General features: G+C 39.5%; 1 protein-coding gene across 1 annotated transcript in view; it reads left to right on the top strand.

The window, feature by feature from the left end:
• Nucleotides 1–14,452, top strand: part of SCARF2 (scavenger receptor class F member 2) — a 160,421-nt gene that overhangs the window by 120,382 nt on the left and 25,587 nt on the right. The window contains exons 8-9 of the mRNA XM_018569822.1: nt 3,243–3,360; nt 6,079–6,200. Of these exons, the coding sequence (XP_018425324.1) occupies nt 3,243–3,360; nt 6,079–6,200 (240 nt within the window). The remainder of the gene's footprint in view (nt 1–3,242; nt 3,361–6,078; nt 6,201–14,452) is intronic.

The following is a 14,452-nucleotide window of genomic DNA, read 5'->3' on the forward strand; positions in this document are numbered from 1 at the left end:
TTATTGAAGCCAATAGTAGCACATGAATTGGAGTCTCTCATACCTTATATTGTGCTGAATGCTCCAAAATGAAAGGTGAAGCTTTCTTTTTGTTTTGGGAATTTTCACCTTGTTCTTTGCATTGCCTTATTAAATAAGCCCCTGTGTGTATGTAGTCTAGAATACTTGGAAGGTGAACAAAAAGTTTTCAAGTAGATAGAAAGACTGAAAGACATTAGCAGCTTAGTGCACATCATGAAAAGATCAGCAAAGAGAAATGATTCTGCTGCACATAAGCGATTTCCCACGTTTGTTAAGAAAAGCACTTGCAACTAAAAATAAAACTGGGTCTCTTAATAAAAGACATAGTGAACATTTTTCTGGATGTTTTGGTTTGTGTAGCAGAATGTTACTTAGCTCCTTTGACGTCACAAAGAAAAAATGTTTCTAAGAAAAGAGCCTTCATCAGGTTCTTATTATTAATGTCTTTTGATGACTCATTAAATAACCTAAATGTTGTGTGTTCCTTAGAAGTGGTGCCACACACAAAATGAGTCCTACACAGTCCACAAAGCTTTAAAGTATAATAACACTTTAGCTGCACTGAAGGTTCCCAAGATCACAATGTCCTCCATAATTCTCAAATGGAAGAAGTCTGGCGCAACCAGGAATCTACCAAGAGCTGGTTGCCCAGCTAACCTGAGCAATCGAGGGAGAAGGACCTTAGTAAGAGAGGTGACCAAGAAGCCAATGGTCACTCTGACTGAGCTCCAGAGATCCTGTGTGGAGATGGGACAAAATTCCAGAAGGACAATCATCACTACAGCCCTTCACCGATATGGCCTTCATGGCAGAGTGGCTAGAAACACATGAAAGCCCCTACGGGTTTGCAAAAAAAAAGCACCTGAAGGACTTTCAGACTGTGAGGAAAAAGATTCTCTGGTTTGATGAAACCAAGATTAAACTGTTTGGCCTCAATTCTAAGAGTTTTGTCTGGAGAAAACCAGACACCGCTCATCACCTGCCCAATACCATCCCAACAGTGAAGCATGGTGTTGGCAGCATCATGCTGTGGGGGTGTTTTTCAGCAGCGGGGACTAGAAGAGTGGTCAGGCTTGAGGAAAAGCTGAATGGAGCAAAGTACAGAGATATTCTCAATGAAAAACTGTTCCACAGCACTCAGGACCTCAGACTGGGCCGAAGGCTTACCTTCCAACATGAGAACGATCCTAAGCACACAGCCAAGACAACACAGGAGTGGCTTAGGGACAACTCTGTGAATGTCCTAGAGTGGCCCAGCCGGAGCCCTGACTTGAACCCTATTAAACATCTCTGGAGAGACCTGAAAATGACTGTCCACTGACGGTCCCCATCCAACCCGACTGAATCTGAGAGGATTTGCAAAGAAGAATGGCAGAAAATCCCCCAATCCAGATGTGCACAGCTTGTCGCATCATACCCAAAAAGACTTGAGGCTGTAATTGCTGGCAAAGGTGCTTCAACAAAGTACTGAGTAAAGGGTCTGAATACTTAAAGGAGAACTATGAGGTGAGTGATTTTCACTCAACCTCATAGTTCGAGCCCACGTGTGACAATGAAAATGTCACACATCGGCTCAATAGATCGGGATGTGAGCGAAAACATAGCGTCGCTCGCTCACTTCCCAATCATGTCCCTGCAGAGAGCCGTGACTGTCACTCCCGTCTCCCTGCAGGGATTCCCCCCCTCCCGATCCTCCAGCGCTGACTGGCGGAAAGGACGGGGAGGGGGCGGGTCCAGCTGGCTCTGCCTCTAGATAGGCAGAGCCAGCTGTCAATCACGCAGCTGGGTGGATCTCGACAGTAATGTCGGGATCCACCCCGGCTGCAGCGGTCTCAGTATACCACAAGCTATAGCTTGCAGTATACTGAGCTTTGGACATGGGAGGATGCTAGTTTATGCCCTCCCGTGACCCTGAGGAGAACTATGGGGAAAAACACTTACCCCATAGTTCTCCTTTAAGTACATGTGATGTCAGTTGTTTTTTAAAATAAATTCACAGACAATTGTAACATTCTGTTTTCTCTTTGTCATTATGGGGTACAGTGTAGATTAATGAGGAAAAAAATGAATTTAAACAACTGTAGTATAAGGCTGCAACATAACCAAATTGAGAAAATTGAAGGGGGTCTGAATACTTTCTGAAGGCACTGTATGTATTGTCTTGAGTTGTACCTTAAGTCATATTCAGAAATTTAAAGAGCAATATGTAAATGGCAGTAACAGATACTAGCCAATGAACTTTCCTTGTTCCAGTAACATCTGTTCTGTTTTTCCCAGTCATTTCCAGCTAATGTGTGTAACTAAGAATGTAGCAGTTTAGAATTATTTGTAGAATATACATGGTTTCTTATATCACCAGATGGTGCACTGCCATATGCTGATTTCTATATGAGGTGGGTTATTCACATGTTACTGGTTTCATTTTACTGAAAAAGCCTGGTTCCCTAGTTTGCCCAGGTTGGCTACAGGCCAGATAAAAAGGAGCTTCTTTCCCCTTTTTTCCTTTGTTCCTCTAGGACCAGCAAAATCATTGCTGCTAGATATATAAATGAATACCACGGTGTGCACATGCAAGCCAATCACATAGTCATTAGTAATGCTAAATATTATGTCTGAAAAGACAATGTAGTTTATTTACTTAGGCGTAGGGATTGTTCACCTAACTAAACACCTAAACTAATGGAGATTTAAGCCCAGTACTAAAATCTCTGTTGTTTTCAAGCTTTTCAAATCTGTAGCTTTTAATAAAATAAGGCAAATCCTTTAATAGGGTGACAACTGTTTTCCAGTTGTGCTTTTGTGTTGTCACCCTGTCACATGCACTCCTAATAAGAGATACAAGCACCTATTTCAATGCACAGTACTCAGCTAGTTAGGAATGTGACCTAGCTTCATAAATATGGGTACAATATGAAATATGGCCTGAAACATAAACTAAGCCTTTAAAAGTACTAAAGGGTCAGCTCACTAAATGATGATGCATGCAGAAATTATGAAATTTGTCAAAAATTGCTTTGCTTTTTTCATTCCACAAAAGGATTTACCAAATGAATATGTACTGCATATCTGAGATTGTGTGTTACATGTCAATATTTTTGGATGCAGTGAGTTGCTACTTATGTAGCAGTCGTGTTATGATCCCTTTAATGAGGGTGAAAAGATGTGGCAAATGCAGTATGTATGATGTTTATAACTGGTATGGTATAATGTTTCATTTTTAGAAGCCAATCAGAGGATGGGGGTGATAGGCGCAGGGGCCCTTGTGACATTGCTCTTGATTCTCCTGCTGTCATTGCTGTGCTGCTGCTGTGTCTGCCGCAAGAAAGAAGAATCAGCTGGGTAAGTTTATATTTTACTTTGATTGCTTAAAGAGCCAACACATTAATTGTTTGCTATGGCAATATATATTTGCTATAAAATATCATGATTGACATGGGCACTCCATTAATAAATACTTTTGGAGGATTTGTAACATGCATTTACATCAGCAAGTATAAAAAATAAATGACCTGCAACAAAGTAACAGTGTTATCCTTTAGATCTCATTATTAAGGAAAATCAAGGTGTCAAGTTCAAGTTATAAATAATGATTGGCTTGAGGTCCCTTTCATCTTAAGGTGGCCATACACTGTACAACCATCGCAAGACCTTAGTCTTGCTATGGTTGTAAAGGGATTAAAAAAACGTACGATCTGCCTATCTTGGACAGGCAAATCGCACTCTCGATCATCGCAAGCCCGCCCCCCTGAGGGGCGGGCTTCCGATGACCGCAATGCTGAACGGGCAGTGTGCGCGTGCGCACACCGGCCCGTTCAGCATTTGTCTTCCGAGCACCGTTCTAACCAGCCGAGAATCGTACGATTCCCGGCTGGTTTTCGAACATGCTGGTTCGACGGAAGACGTGCGACCGTACAGTAGAAACGGTCGCACGTCTCCGTTCACACTGCTCGATTCTCGTACGATCGCTGGATTTCCCGCGATTCTCGTACGAGAATCGAGCAGTGTATGGGCACCTTCAGACCAACTCAGAAACTCTGCATTCAACACAGGTGTTCAGTGGAAATGTTTCACATGTGTGAGCCAGGCTTGGCCATTACTATGGAGAGACGGTCTTTTGCAGCTAAAAAAAAAAGAGTTTGTGGATAGGTAATTGTCCTCTTTCAGTGACAGTGTTGTCATTATAACAGGAAATTAAAGGAAATCTCTCCAGTGGGAGAACAAAAAACTGAAAAAAGGTTTCTTCCCTACTCTGTCCAAATCTAAAAATAAAATATTTTTGCTGGAGATCAACCTTAAATCATGTGATCATATTTCAGCATTTTGTCTGAGCATTAATTACAGAGAGAGAGGAGGGCAAGCGAAGGGACTTAAAATGCTTGAATGCTATCATAGGCAAAAGACCACTGCATACAATGATCTTATATAAGTAATGAATAATATGATTCTAAAAAGGAAGAGATTAGTGCCCTGATATTGGCTTAGTGTACTGCCTCCAGCACGGCTTATTGGCTGGGAAAAAAAGAAAAACTATTTTTTAGGAAGAAGCAGTAAATTCACTTGTGTGGAAACAGATAAAGAAGAGGAAAACAAATACTAATATTAAATGGCTGCCTAGTATTCTCAACCCTTTAGGCACTCTCATTCAGACCACCCAAGTCTGCATGGTGTACCTGTTCATAGTTTAATTCATCAATCACATCCATAGATAGAATTTAACAGCTGCAGTTCAAACGTTTGTCTGCTTCTAGCTTATCTCTCTCCCTTTCTCTCTCCCTTTCTCTCTCCCTTTCTCTCTCCCTTTCTCTCTCCCTTTTTCTCTCCCTTTCTCTCTCCCTTTCTCTCTCCCTTTCTCTCTCCCTTTCTCTCTCCCTTTCTCTCTCCCTCTCTCTCTCTCTCTCTCTCTCTCTCTCTCTCTCTCACCTCATTCTGTAAATGCAGTTATTTCTTCTAGCAAGTTTCAGCCCTGTCTCAGAAGACTCCCTTGATGCAATTTTTAATTTTTATTTATTTAACTTTTTTAAATGTTTTTAATTTTAGTTTAATTTAATGTTTTTAAACGTTTTTTACTTTATTGCTGGGAGCAATAGCCAGCCAGCTATTGGATATTTCAAATTGCAATAGCCAATAGCAGGCTGGCTATTGCATCCGCCCACTGCTGTCAATCGGCAGAGGAGGGACATGAAGGAGAAAGTTTTCTCCTTCATGTCCAGGCAGTGGGCGGGTGCGATAGCTAGCCTACTATTGGCTATTGCACTGTAAAATATCCAATAGCAGGCTGGGTATGGCTCCTAGACTCTAGATGCAGGGGAGGAATGGGGCAACAGTAGGGGCATGGGGGCGTGGCAGCGGTGGCACAGGGGTGTGGCAGCGGAGGCACTGGGGTGTGGAAGAGGAGAAACGGGGCGAGGCTGTGGAGGAACAGGGCGGGGCTGAGGAGGGATGGGCCAAGCCGGAGGAGACACGAAGCGGCAGTGGAGGCACGGGGGGGCACAGAAAGTATGGGGGGCAGCGGGGAATGCAATCACAATGGTCTCTCCTCCCCGCTGGTGCCTGCTGCAGTGGTCTGTGTCCCCGCTGCCTCTGCCAAAACAGGCGGGACAGCAGCAGGGATTGAAAGGGACAAAGACAGCTGCAGCCAGCAACAGCGAGGAGGAGAACAGAGGAGCAGAGCGGCGGCAACTAATCGAAAAGCAACTAATCGATGATTAAAATAGTTGCCAGCGATTCTCATTATTGATTATACTCGGTTTCATCAATACGTTGTTGCAGCACTACTTTTACAGATGATTAGAGATTAAATGACCTTTATAGGGAAATACTTTGCTACATACAGCTGGTTTTCTAGGCTATAATACAAATAAGTAGAAAAAGAATAACGTTCACACAGCTACAAAGCATTAAAATGTTATAGAGGAAACCTAATGTTTTATGTGTAAAAGTTCTTTATAAATAGTTTACTGATTTCTTTTTTTCAAAACTGAATTAAATAAGTCTTCCATTCTGATGTATTGCATTTTGTAAACCTGAAACATTGTACTGTTTTTTTTTGCGTTACAGTGAAAATCGAGAGAAAGCAGCAAACAAGAAGCCCCCTCGACGCTTCTGTGGACGTTTCAGCCGAATCAGCATGAAACTGCCTCGAATTCCCTTGCGTAGACAAAAGCTGCCAAAAGTTGTGGGTAAGATTATTTATTATGGCTTTCAAGCTGTCTTTTCAATAAACCTAGAGAAGGCTGAGTTTCTATCAAACAGATGAGACTGATCTGATTGAGTGCTCACTGCACACTTAGAACATAATATTTCTATAGTTTCAGTATGGAAATTGGTACCAACTTATAAGACAAGGTGTGCAGAATTGAATTGGCGGTGTTGGAGAAAGACAGCACTACAGGTGTATAAGTTTGAAATTATATAAAGTACATTGGGCTTGTGAAAGATAGGAACTGAGACCAAAATTGGCAATACTTTAGGATATTTGTTTCTAATAGGTCACCCAAAATCTAAATGTGCTGTTCAATAATTCATACATTGGGGTTACTATTAAGGAAAAAAAACACTGAGACTATTTAAGACAAGTTATGAGTTCACTAGACAAAATGACTACTAACAAATACAAATACATTCCAGAATAAATGCAACAAGCTGAATATACAATATACAGTAACAGGTCTTATAATTATGTGTACTTGGCTTGACGAGGAGCTAAGAAAAAATAGTTACTATCTCCAGTTCTGTTTCATGTGACCTCTCTGATCTGCTGTTCGTCATTAAGTGTGTCTACTTCCTCCCCAATCTCTTAGTACCTTATTACTTCAGCATCACTTCCTGCTGAACAAAATGACTGATTTATTTTGCTTCAGACAAATGCAGTTAGTTTGATTCTCCATTAGCATTCAGACAAAGACCATGGCTAGTTTAATTGTGGAAGAATAAAGATTTACAACATATTAAGTTTTATTAGAACAATCTAAACCTACATAAAGCTCTATGCTGTAATATGCCAGCAATTTATAACCATGACAAAGGAGAAATTGATAATTAGTGATTTTCTTATTACTTACCATTGGAAGTTCAGCATGATGCCAGGTTTTCTCTATTTAATCATCTTACAAAATGTCCCAGCCCCTTCATACCTAAGCGTTTTGTTGTTCAAAGCTAAGCGCGACAAAACGCTCAAGTCAAGGAATTCCATTCATTTCTATGGCCCCTTGATCATACCTGAGTGTTTTGTTGCACAAATTTTCCTATTAAACTCAATGGGACCAAAAAGCTCTGTAATCTGCCACAAAGTAGCTCCAGCAATTTTGTTCAGCAACAGGTGCTTTTCTGCTTTCAACAAAATGCTCAGGTGTGAACAGGGGCTGTAGAAATTAATGGGATTCCTTGTCATGCTTACCTTTGAGCAACAAAACGCCTAGGTGTGAACTAAGACTGAAGCTGATTTACCAAAGTAGAGGCAGCACCCTTAGTTAAGTGTATGTTGAGTCTGCAAAGTGAATGTTAGTAAATAAGGTGGACAAGTAAATGTGTTTACTTTAAATACCAAATCACATACAAGGGAAATTTAAAAATACAGGATTTTCGCAAGCTCATGATTGGATAGTTGAGTACAGCTTCAACTTATTTACTAAGCCGAGTGAATAAACCCCATAGAGTTATGGTAGAAAGTTTTTTTTCCCCACTGTATATGCGTTGCACTTTCCATGCTTCAAAATAGTTTCAAAGGTTTAACAACATCAATGCCAATGGCCACCCTAAAAATACAGTGAATTCAGACTTATACAGACTACCAGCCCAGGGCTGTATTCATTTGCACTCCAGTGACATTTTTGCAATCAGCTATAGGTCTAATAATTCAAAAATAGCTTTGCTATGACTAATTATTCAAAAGTGAGGCATATATTCTATTTTTGGAAAAATAAGACTTTCAAAAAAAATCTCTTAAGTAGGGCTGCACCGATAATAGTATGGGTACCGGTGCGGATACCAAGTATTTGGGCAGGTATTCATACTCAGCCAAATCTTCCGATACCTTCCCGATATCGGAACTTCTAGTCAAAGGAATATTTCCTCTGACCGGCAGTGCCATAGGGGAACATGGCGAGTAATGACCCGCCTCCCAGCTTCCTGATTGGGTGGGAAGCCAGCTTTGTGGCTTCCCACGAAGCCACGAAGAAGGAGGTTCCCATCCCAGATTTTAGCTCAATTTTGGTCTCATCTGACCGCAGCACTTTCTCCCAATCCTTCTCTGAATCATTTAGATGTTCATTGGCAAGCTTCAGACTGGCCTGTACATGTGGCTTCTTGAGGAGGGGGAGCTTGCAGGCGCTGCAGGATTTCAATCCATGGCGGTGTATTGTGTTACTGCCTTGAGGTCATTCAAAGGCTCCTTCCGTGTAGTTCTGGGCTGATCCCTCACTTTTCTCATGATCATCCTTACTCCATGAAGCGAAATCTTGCATGGAGCTCCATACCGAGGGCGATTGATGGTTGTTTTGTATTCCTTCCATGTGCAAATAATCGCTCCAGCAGTTGTTTCCTTCTCACCAAGCTTCTTGCTGATAGTCTTGTAGCCCATTCCAGCCTTGTGCAGGTCTACAATCTTGTCCCTAACGTCGTTTGATAGCTCTTTGGTCTTGTCCATGGTGGTGAGGTTTGAATGGAAGAAAGTGATTCTGTGGACAGGTGTCTTTTATATACATAACGAGATGTCGTTAGGAGCACCTTCTTAAATTGACAGGACTCATTTGTGTACTGCACAGCCAGTTTGTGGGAGCCAGAATTATTGTTGGTTGGTAGGGGATCAAATACTTATTTTAATCACTGAACTGCAACTTAATTTATAACATTTGTATCATGTGTTTTTTCTGGATTTTCGGTTGATATTCTGTCTCAATCATTTAAAATACACCTATGATAAAAATTATAGACCTTTCATTTCTTTTTAAGTGGGCAAACGTTCAAAATCTGCAGGGGAGCAAATAATTATTTTCCTCACTGTACATATGTGTGTGTGGTGTGTGTGTGTGTGGGGGCAATAAAAGGCTTTATTTTGCCTTTCTTTTGTTGATATTGTCTCCTATTAATTATTTTACTTAGTAATAATGTTAAAACAAGCATCACTATAGATATAAAGCTCTGATTTCATTCTGAGATTTGCTTTACTTATTTTTAAGTTTTTTACAATTCAAATTATGTAGTTTGTTTTTTTTGGATTACGTGGTTTTTTTAATTACAAAAAACTATTGAATGAAATTGATTAAAAAACTAAAAAAAAGTAATATGAATAGTATAAAACAAAAAAAAGGCTAGAGGAAAAAGTTTTTAAGGCTAGCTTTAGTGGTAATACTGGGTTACTAACGAAATTTATTGGAGAAAGAAAAAACTTTTTTGATCTTTCACATGTTTTTATTAGCAACTCTAAGAAAAGCAGATACTTTGTAATTGGTTGCTCAGATACCGTAGCTGCAACTAGCTACAATTTATAATTATGTGTTACATTTTACCAAGTACTAAGCAGACACGCTGATTGTGCCGATCAACATTGACATAGTTGCTAATACTGCCTCTAAGCTCTGTTCACTCTCCCATTACTGTTTTTCTCCATCAATCCAACCACTGGCTGAAACTGGAGCCTCTTTCCTTTTATTTCTTGTTATTTCTCTATGTTACAAAGCTGTATGTACTAGTCTCTGGAATGGTATGTATATATATATATATATGTGTATATATATATGTATATATATATATACACATATATATATATTGTGTTACCTGCACTACTGTCCTTTTTTTCCTATCTGTTGCTTTGTATAGCATGTATAGCACCACAGGAGTTGGTGGAGCAATATAAATAATAACTGAACTGGTAGACTTATAGACAACATATGTGCGGTGTTATCATTTAAGAGGCAGTGGTTCGTAACCGCAGTGCCTGGTGGAAGCGTGTACAGTTTTCAAAGTCTGGACTGTATGAGGACATGTCAAAAGGAATGATTAACTGGTTTCCTAATACAGTATATGTAAAATCTTGGTCTGAACAGTATATTTATGGTACTTTGGAATTTAGCTATGCCTTCTGCTATCACATTTGACACAACAAGATTTACTTTAATGTTAAATCCCATATGTTCTAAAGATTGAAAAGAATACATCAGTTTACTTTGTCAGTAACCTGCTGTAACCTGCACATAGACTTTTTCTCAAACAAGTGGAACTATGTAAAAAAAGTTTCCATTTGCTTGCAGTTTGCAGAAATGATACATGTGCCTCAAATTTGAAGTGCAGCTTTAAGTATAATAAACTTTTTTGTATTTTTACAAGAAATATTACTTATAGATTGGGCTTTGACTGCATATAAACACTGGTGTATGCCTACAAAAAAATGACTATTGATATTTGGCTCACGTTTTTAGATATTAAAGCCAATAGGCTTTTGGCAAGGGAGAGAGGAGTATTACCTTTTAGTGATATCTTTTTTCAATTTACTATATATGTCAGGCTTGTGAGTGCCACTGTCTGGCCCACACATGTATTGCTTTTCTTGTGTAAATTGTATTCAGAAGTTGCCATATTTATGTCCACTGAGTGCATAAAGACAGATCACCTTGTTCTCCCATGATCTTCCCCCTCCACACCATCATTAGTACTCCCGCCATATTGTACATCGAAAACCTGGAAAACACACTCTTAACATCACGCTGATATTATTCTGCCCGCCTGTAGCGTTAACTTAGCCCACCTGACAACCCTCTGCGGTGGATGACACCACATTCCAGGATACGATACATCAATGTACTGTTAATATGTACAATAGAGTACTGTGAATATGCCCTGACTTAACTTGTCAATTTATTGTCTTTTAACTTCAATAAAAATGTATTTGAAAAAAAAAAAAGACAGATTACCTCTTGACTCGTAGCCTCTAGGTTCATAGCTGCTAGACTCCTAGCTATGTTGTGAGACCTAAAATGTATCCGTCAGGACAGAAATATGGGAGCTGCAACTGCTGACTTGTTTTTGATGGTGCAGGCTCATGGACTGTACTTTTTAGCCTTCCTAGGCTACCCGCTGAATAACTGATCTGGAACAATCATTTCTGCACATGCTTGTTTTTGGCTCAGTGGCTTGTCAAGTAGTGAAGCAGGCATAAGAATAAAAACTCGATGAGGGGAATTTATCAAAACTGGAGCAAACAGAAATCTAGAGCAGTTGCCCATGGTAACCAATCAGTTGCTTTCTTCAGTTTGCTCAGGTTAGATCTGAAAATGATACAGAGAAGCTGATTGGTTGCAGTGCAAATCTGCTCCAGATTTTGTCTGCTTCAGTTTTGATAAATTCCCCCAATGCATTTTTGAAAACAAGTCACCCTTTTAAAGAAATCTGGTATAGCCAAGAGGTGGCAAATAATTAAATGTTCATTTGATTACGTGATTATCAAAGAAAAGGCAGAAAAAAAGCTATTTTATATATTTAGAATTGTCTCTCTTCTGAGTTGGCTTCACCAGCATGTAGTGGATAGATTATTTAACCAAAACAGTGTTTAATGCACATTTGATGCACTTTACAAAGCTGAGTTAGTATTTTCATACAAGGTCTGCAGTTATAGTAGCTAGGTCAACCCTAGATGTGTTTTCTTCTATACCCATTAATTTATATTTAATCTTTAGGTTTTGTTTATTTATAATTACATTACAACCCTATGGACAAAAAGACAAATGACTGTCCCCAGGTCAGGAAATTGTTTATGCTGCCATTGTAAATCAAAGTGCCCCTTAACATTACTTAGTTATTTCTGAAATCTGTTGCTTTGATGAGAAAACAAAGAATTACCAGACTGAAGCATTAATTAAATAGGATTATAGTTTTATTGCACCTAAATGTTTGCTTTATAGTCTACAGTGAAAGGAAAGAAAATGCTATTTTAGAGGATTTTATTTTATTGTGCTTTGAAATTCTGTAAAAAGTATATGAGTGATGGGTGAGAGGAAATGGTAAAATACAGCTTTTTACTACATCCTGTTTGCGAGATGTTTATTTACTTCAGTGCAAGGTCAGGTTAAGTCATACTTTTCACACAAAATTGTCCCTTTTTTATATTACACTACAGCCTGCACAGGCAATAAAAAAAAGCAAGCACATTTAACAGGTGACTTTTATCAGGTTATCATTATTTATTTTGTCATAAGAAGCTTTTAGAAGTAAGTTCTCAGACTAAACACTTGTAGACTTGAGCTCTGCACAAAATGAAGCATTAAAAGGCAACCCAAGACACTAATCAGTGTGTGACAATTTTTTTAATCAAAGTAAAATATATAATAGGTTTAATTTAGCCCTGTCTTGACCAAGAGAGTGTTATTTGCTTACCATAGAGTGCATTTTTAAGCAGGTATTTTTTAAAGTATGTTTAACCAGTTGACATCCGCGGTGTTAAACCCCCTTCCCATCCAGGCCATTTTTCAGTATTCAGCGCTGCGGTACTTTAACTGACATTTATTCCGTCATGCAGCGCTGTACTGAAATGAATTTTATACCCTTTTTTGGGGACAGATAGAGCTTTCTTTTGGTGGTATTTATTCACCACTGGGGGGTTTAATTTTTTTACTATATTAAGGAAAAATTATACCGGGTGTTCGCATTGGACGGGTCTTTTCTGCCCGTGCGTGCCCGCTAGGGGGCGCACGCGAGCAGAAAAAAATTGCCGTCTGGAGACGGCAACCCGCAGATGCTGCAGTGCCGTCCGTCCGTTTTTTTACTACGGGCGGGTGGCAAGAGGTTAATATCTCATGAGAATTGTTGTGTCCTTAGTCAGGAGCGTGGGAGGACAGGGCTAGGGGGCAGGAAGTCATTTGCTCCCAGGGCAGTACAAGTAAATATGATGGTGCATATGTGGTGGCCCCCGAGTGAAGTACAACCGCATTTAGTCTTCAATAAAAGTGGTACCTGCAGTCAGAGAGTGCTTGCAGGGTGTTATATAACTACCTGCTCCCTACTCGCACCTGGTTTAGGAAAGTCTTCCAGCATTGATTTCCTGCAGTTCTGGGATTTTATGCATCCCGATGCAGAGAGCTAAAAAGCCAATGCTATAAGAATGGAAAAATATGAAATGTGCTGGGCTGATTTGTTAAAGAAAACTGAATGATTAAGTCTATATTATTTCCACAGGGCTGCAGTCATCATGTTCAGCTCCTAAAGTACTTCCTTGTTTGCAAAAGATCTACAATTCCTAGCATATATATCTGACAATGTGTGTTACAATGAACTATATTCTGTAAGACACCACCCACCTTTTAAGGTAAAACAGTGGTTAGCATTTTTTTCATTGGAGGTAATGAATACTATGTTTAACGCAGACCTAAAGTCTGCTAACCATTCCTTTTTTTAACCTCCTCCAGTCTCAACAGTAAAGCTGAAAAAAGGGTCACCTAGGATCCAGTCCAGCTGTTTTTCTCCTCTATTGACATTTGTGAGTGCTGTCCCCGGGATGGGGCACATGTTTAGTCAACCTATGTGTCAAGAGGCAGAGGAACTCTGGAAAAATAAATGTAGCATTCAAAAAGGGGAAATTGAGACTTCAGGTTAAAGCATTCAACATACATCTAAAAAGGACATAGGTTCTCTTAAGAGGAAACCTGTTCTGAAGGAAATATAGGGACTTCCTTCTGGCCTCTTTCTGAAACTGCTAGTTGCCTGACTGTCTCTGGTTTATATACTCAGTCACTAATCTGTACCAAGTATGCAGCAAGTAAAGACAAAATAAAAGCAGAATTTATTCTACATACTTGTTTGAAGTCACTGATTACGAAAGTATTGGAGCCAGACAGTCAGCATGACTTTGAGGCAACAAGCATATTCAGAAGTAGCTACTAACTATCTATCTATCTATCTATCTATCTATCTATCTATCTATCTATCTATCTATCTATCTACCTACCTACCTATCATCCATATGCCACATATTACATGCATAAAGATGTTTTGCAAATGTAAATACATGTGTTAAGCTGCCCTGGATAGCAGTGCTCTACAGCACAGTCAAATGTCTGTGTTTGTTACACAATTACAAATTGGAAGGGCCTTTAAAAGAGTTAACTTGTCTGGCCTTTAAATTACTAATGTCCAATAAATTACTTCCTTTACCTCTTAGCTGCTTGGGAAAATTGCACAATAATATATTTTGTACTGAAACTTAACAGGGCAATATAGTATATCTGCGCAGCGCTGGAAGGATGATTAATTAGTTGTGACCATAAAGAGGCAGATGTTCTGCAACCTTTCTCCTTTGTCAAGCTCCAGAGACATGTAGCTGACCAGGCCATACATTGATAACAGGAAAACTAACTATTAGCAGTGTTATCTTTTTAAGTGGGAAATTAAGAACCACTCGAGTTCAGGCAGAAGAAGATAAGAGAACTTAATGTGTTGTAAATTC

This window comes from Nanorana parkeri, unplaced genomic scaffold (assembly GCF_000935625.1).
Source record: "Nanorana parkeri isolate BGI_ZX_2015 unplaced genomic scaffold, ASM93562v1 scaffold1404, whole genome shotgun sequence".
Lineage (NCBI taxonomy): Eukaryota > Metazoa > Chordata > Amphibia > Anura > Dicroglossidae > Nanorana > Nanorana parkeri.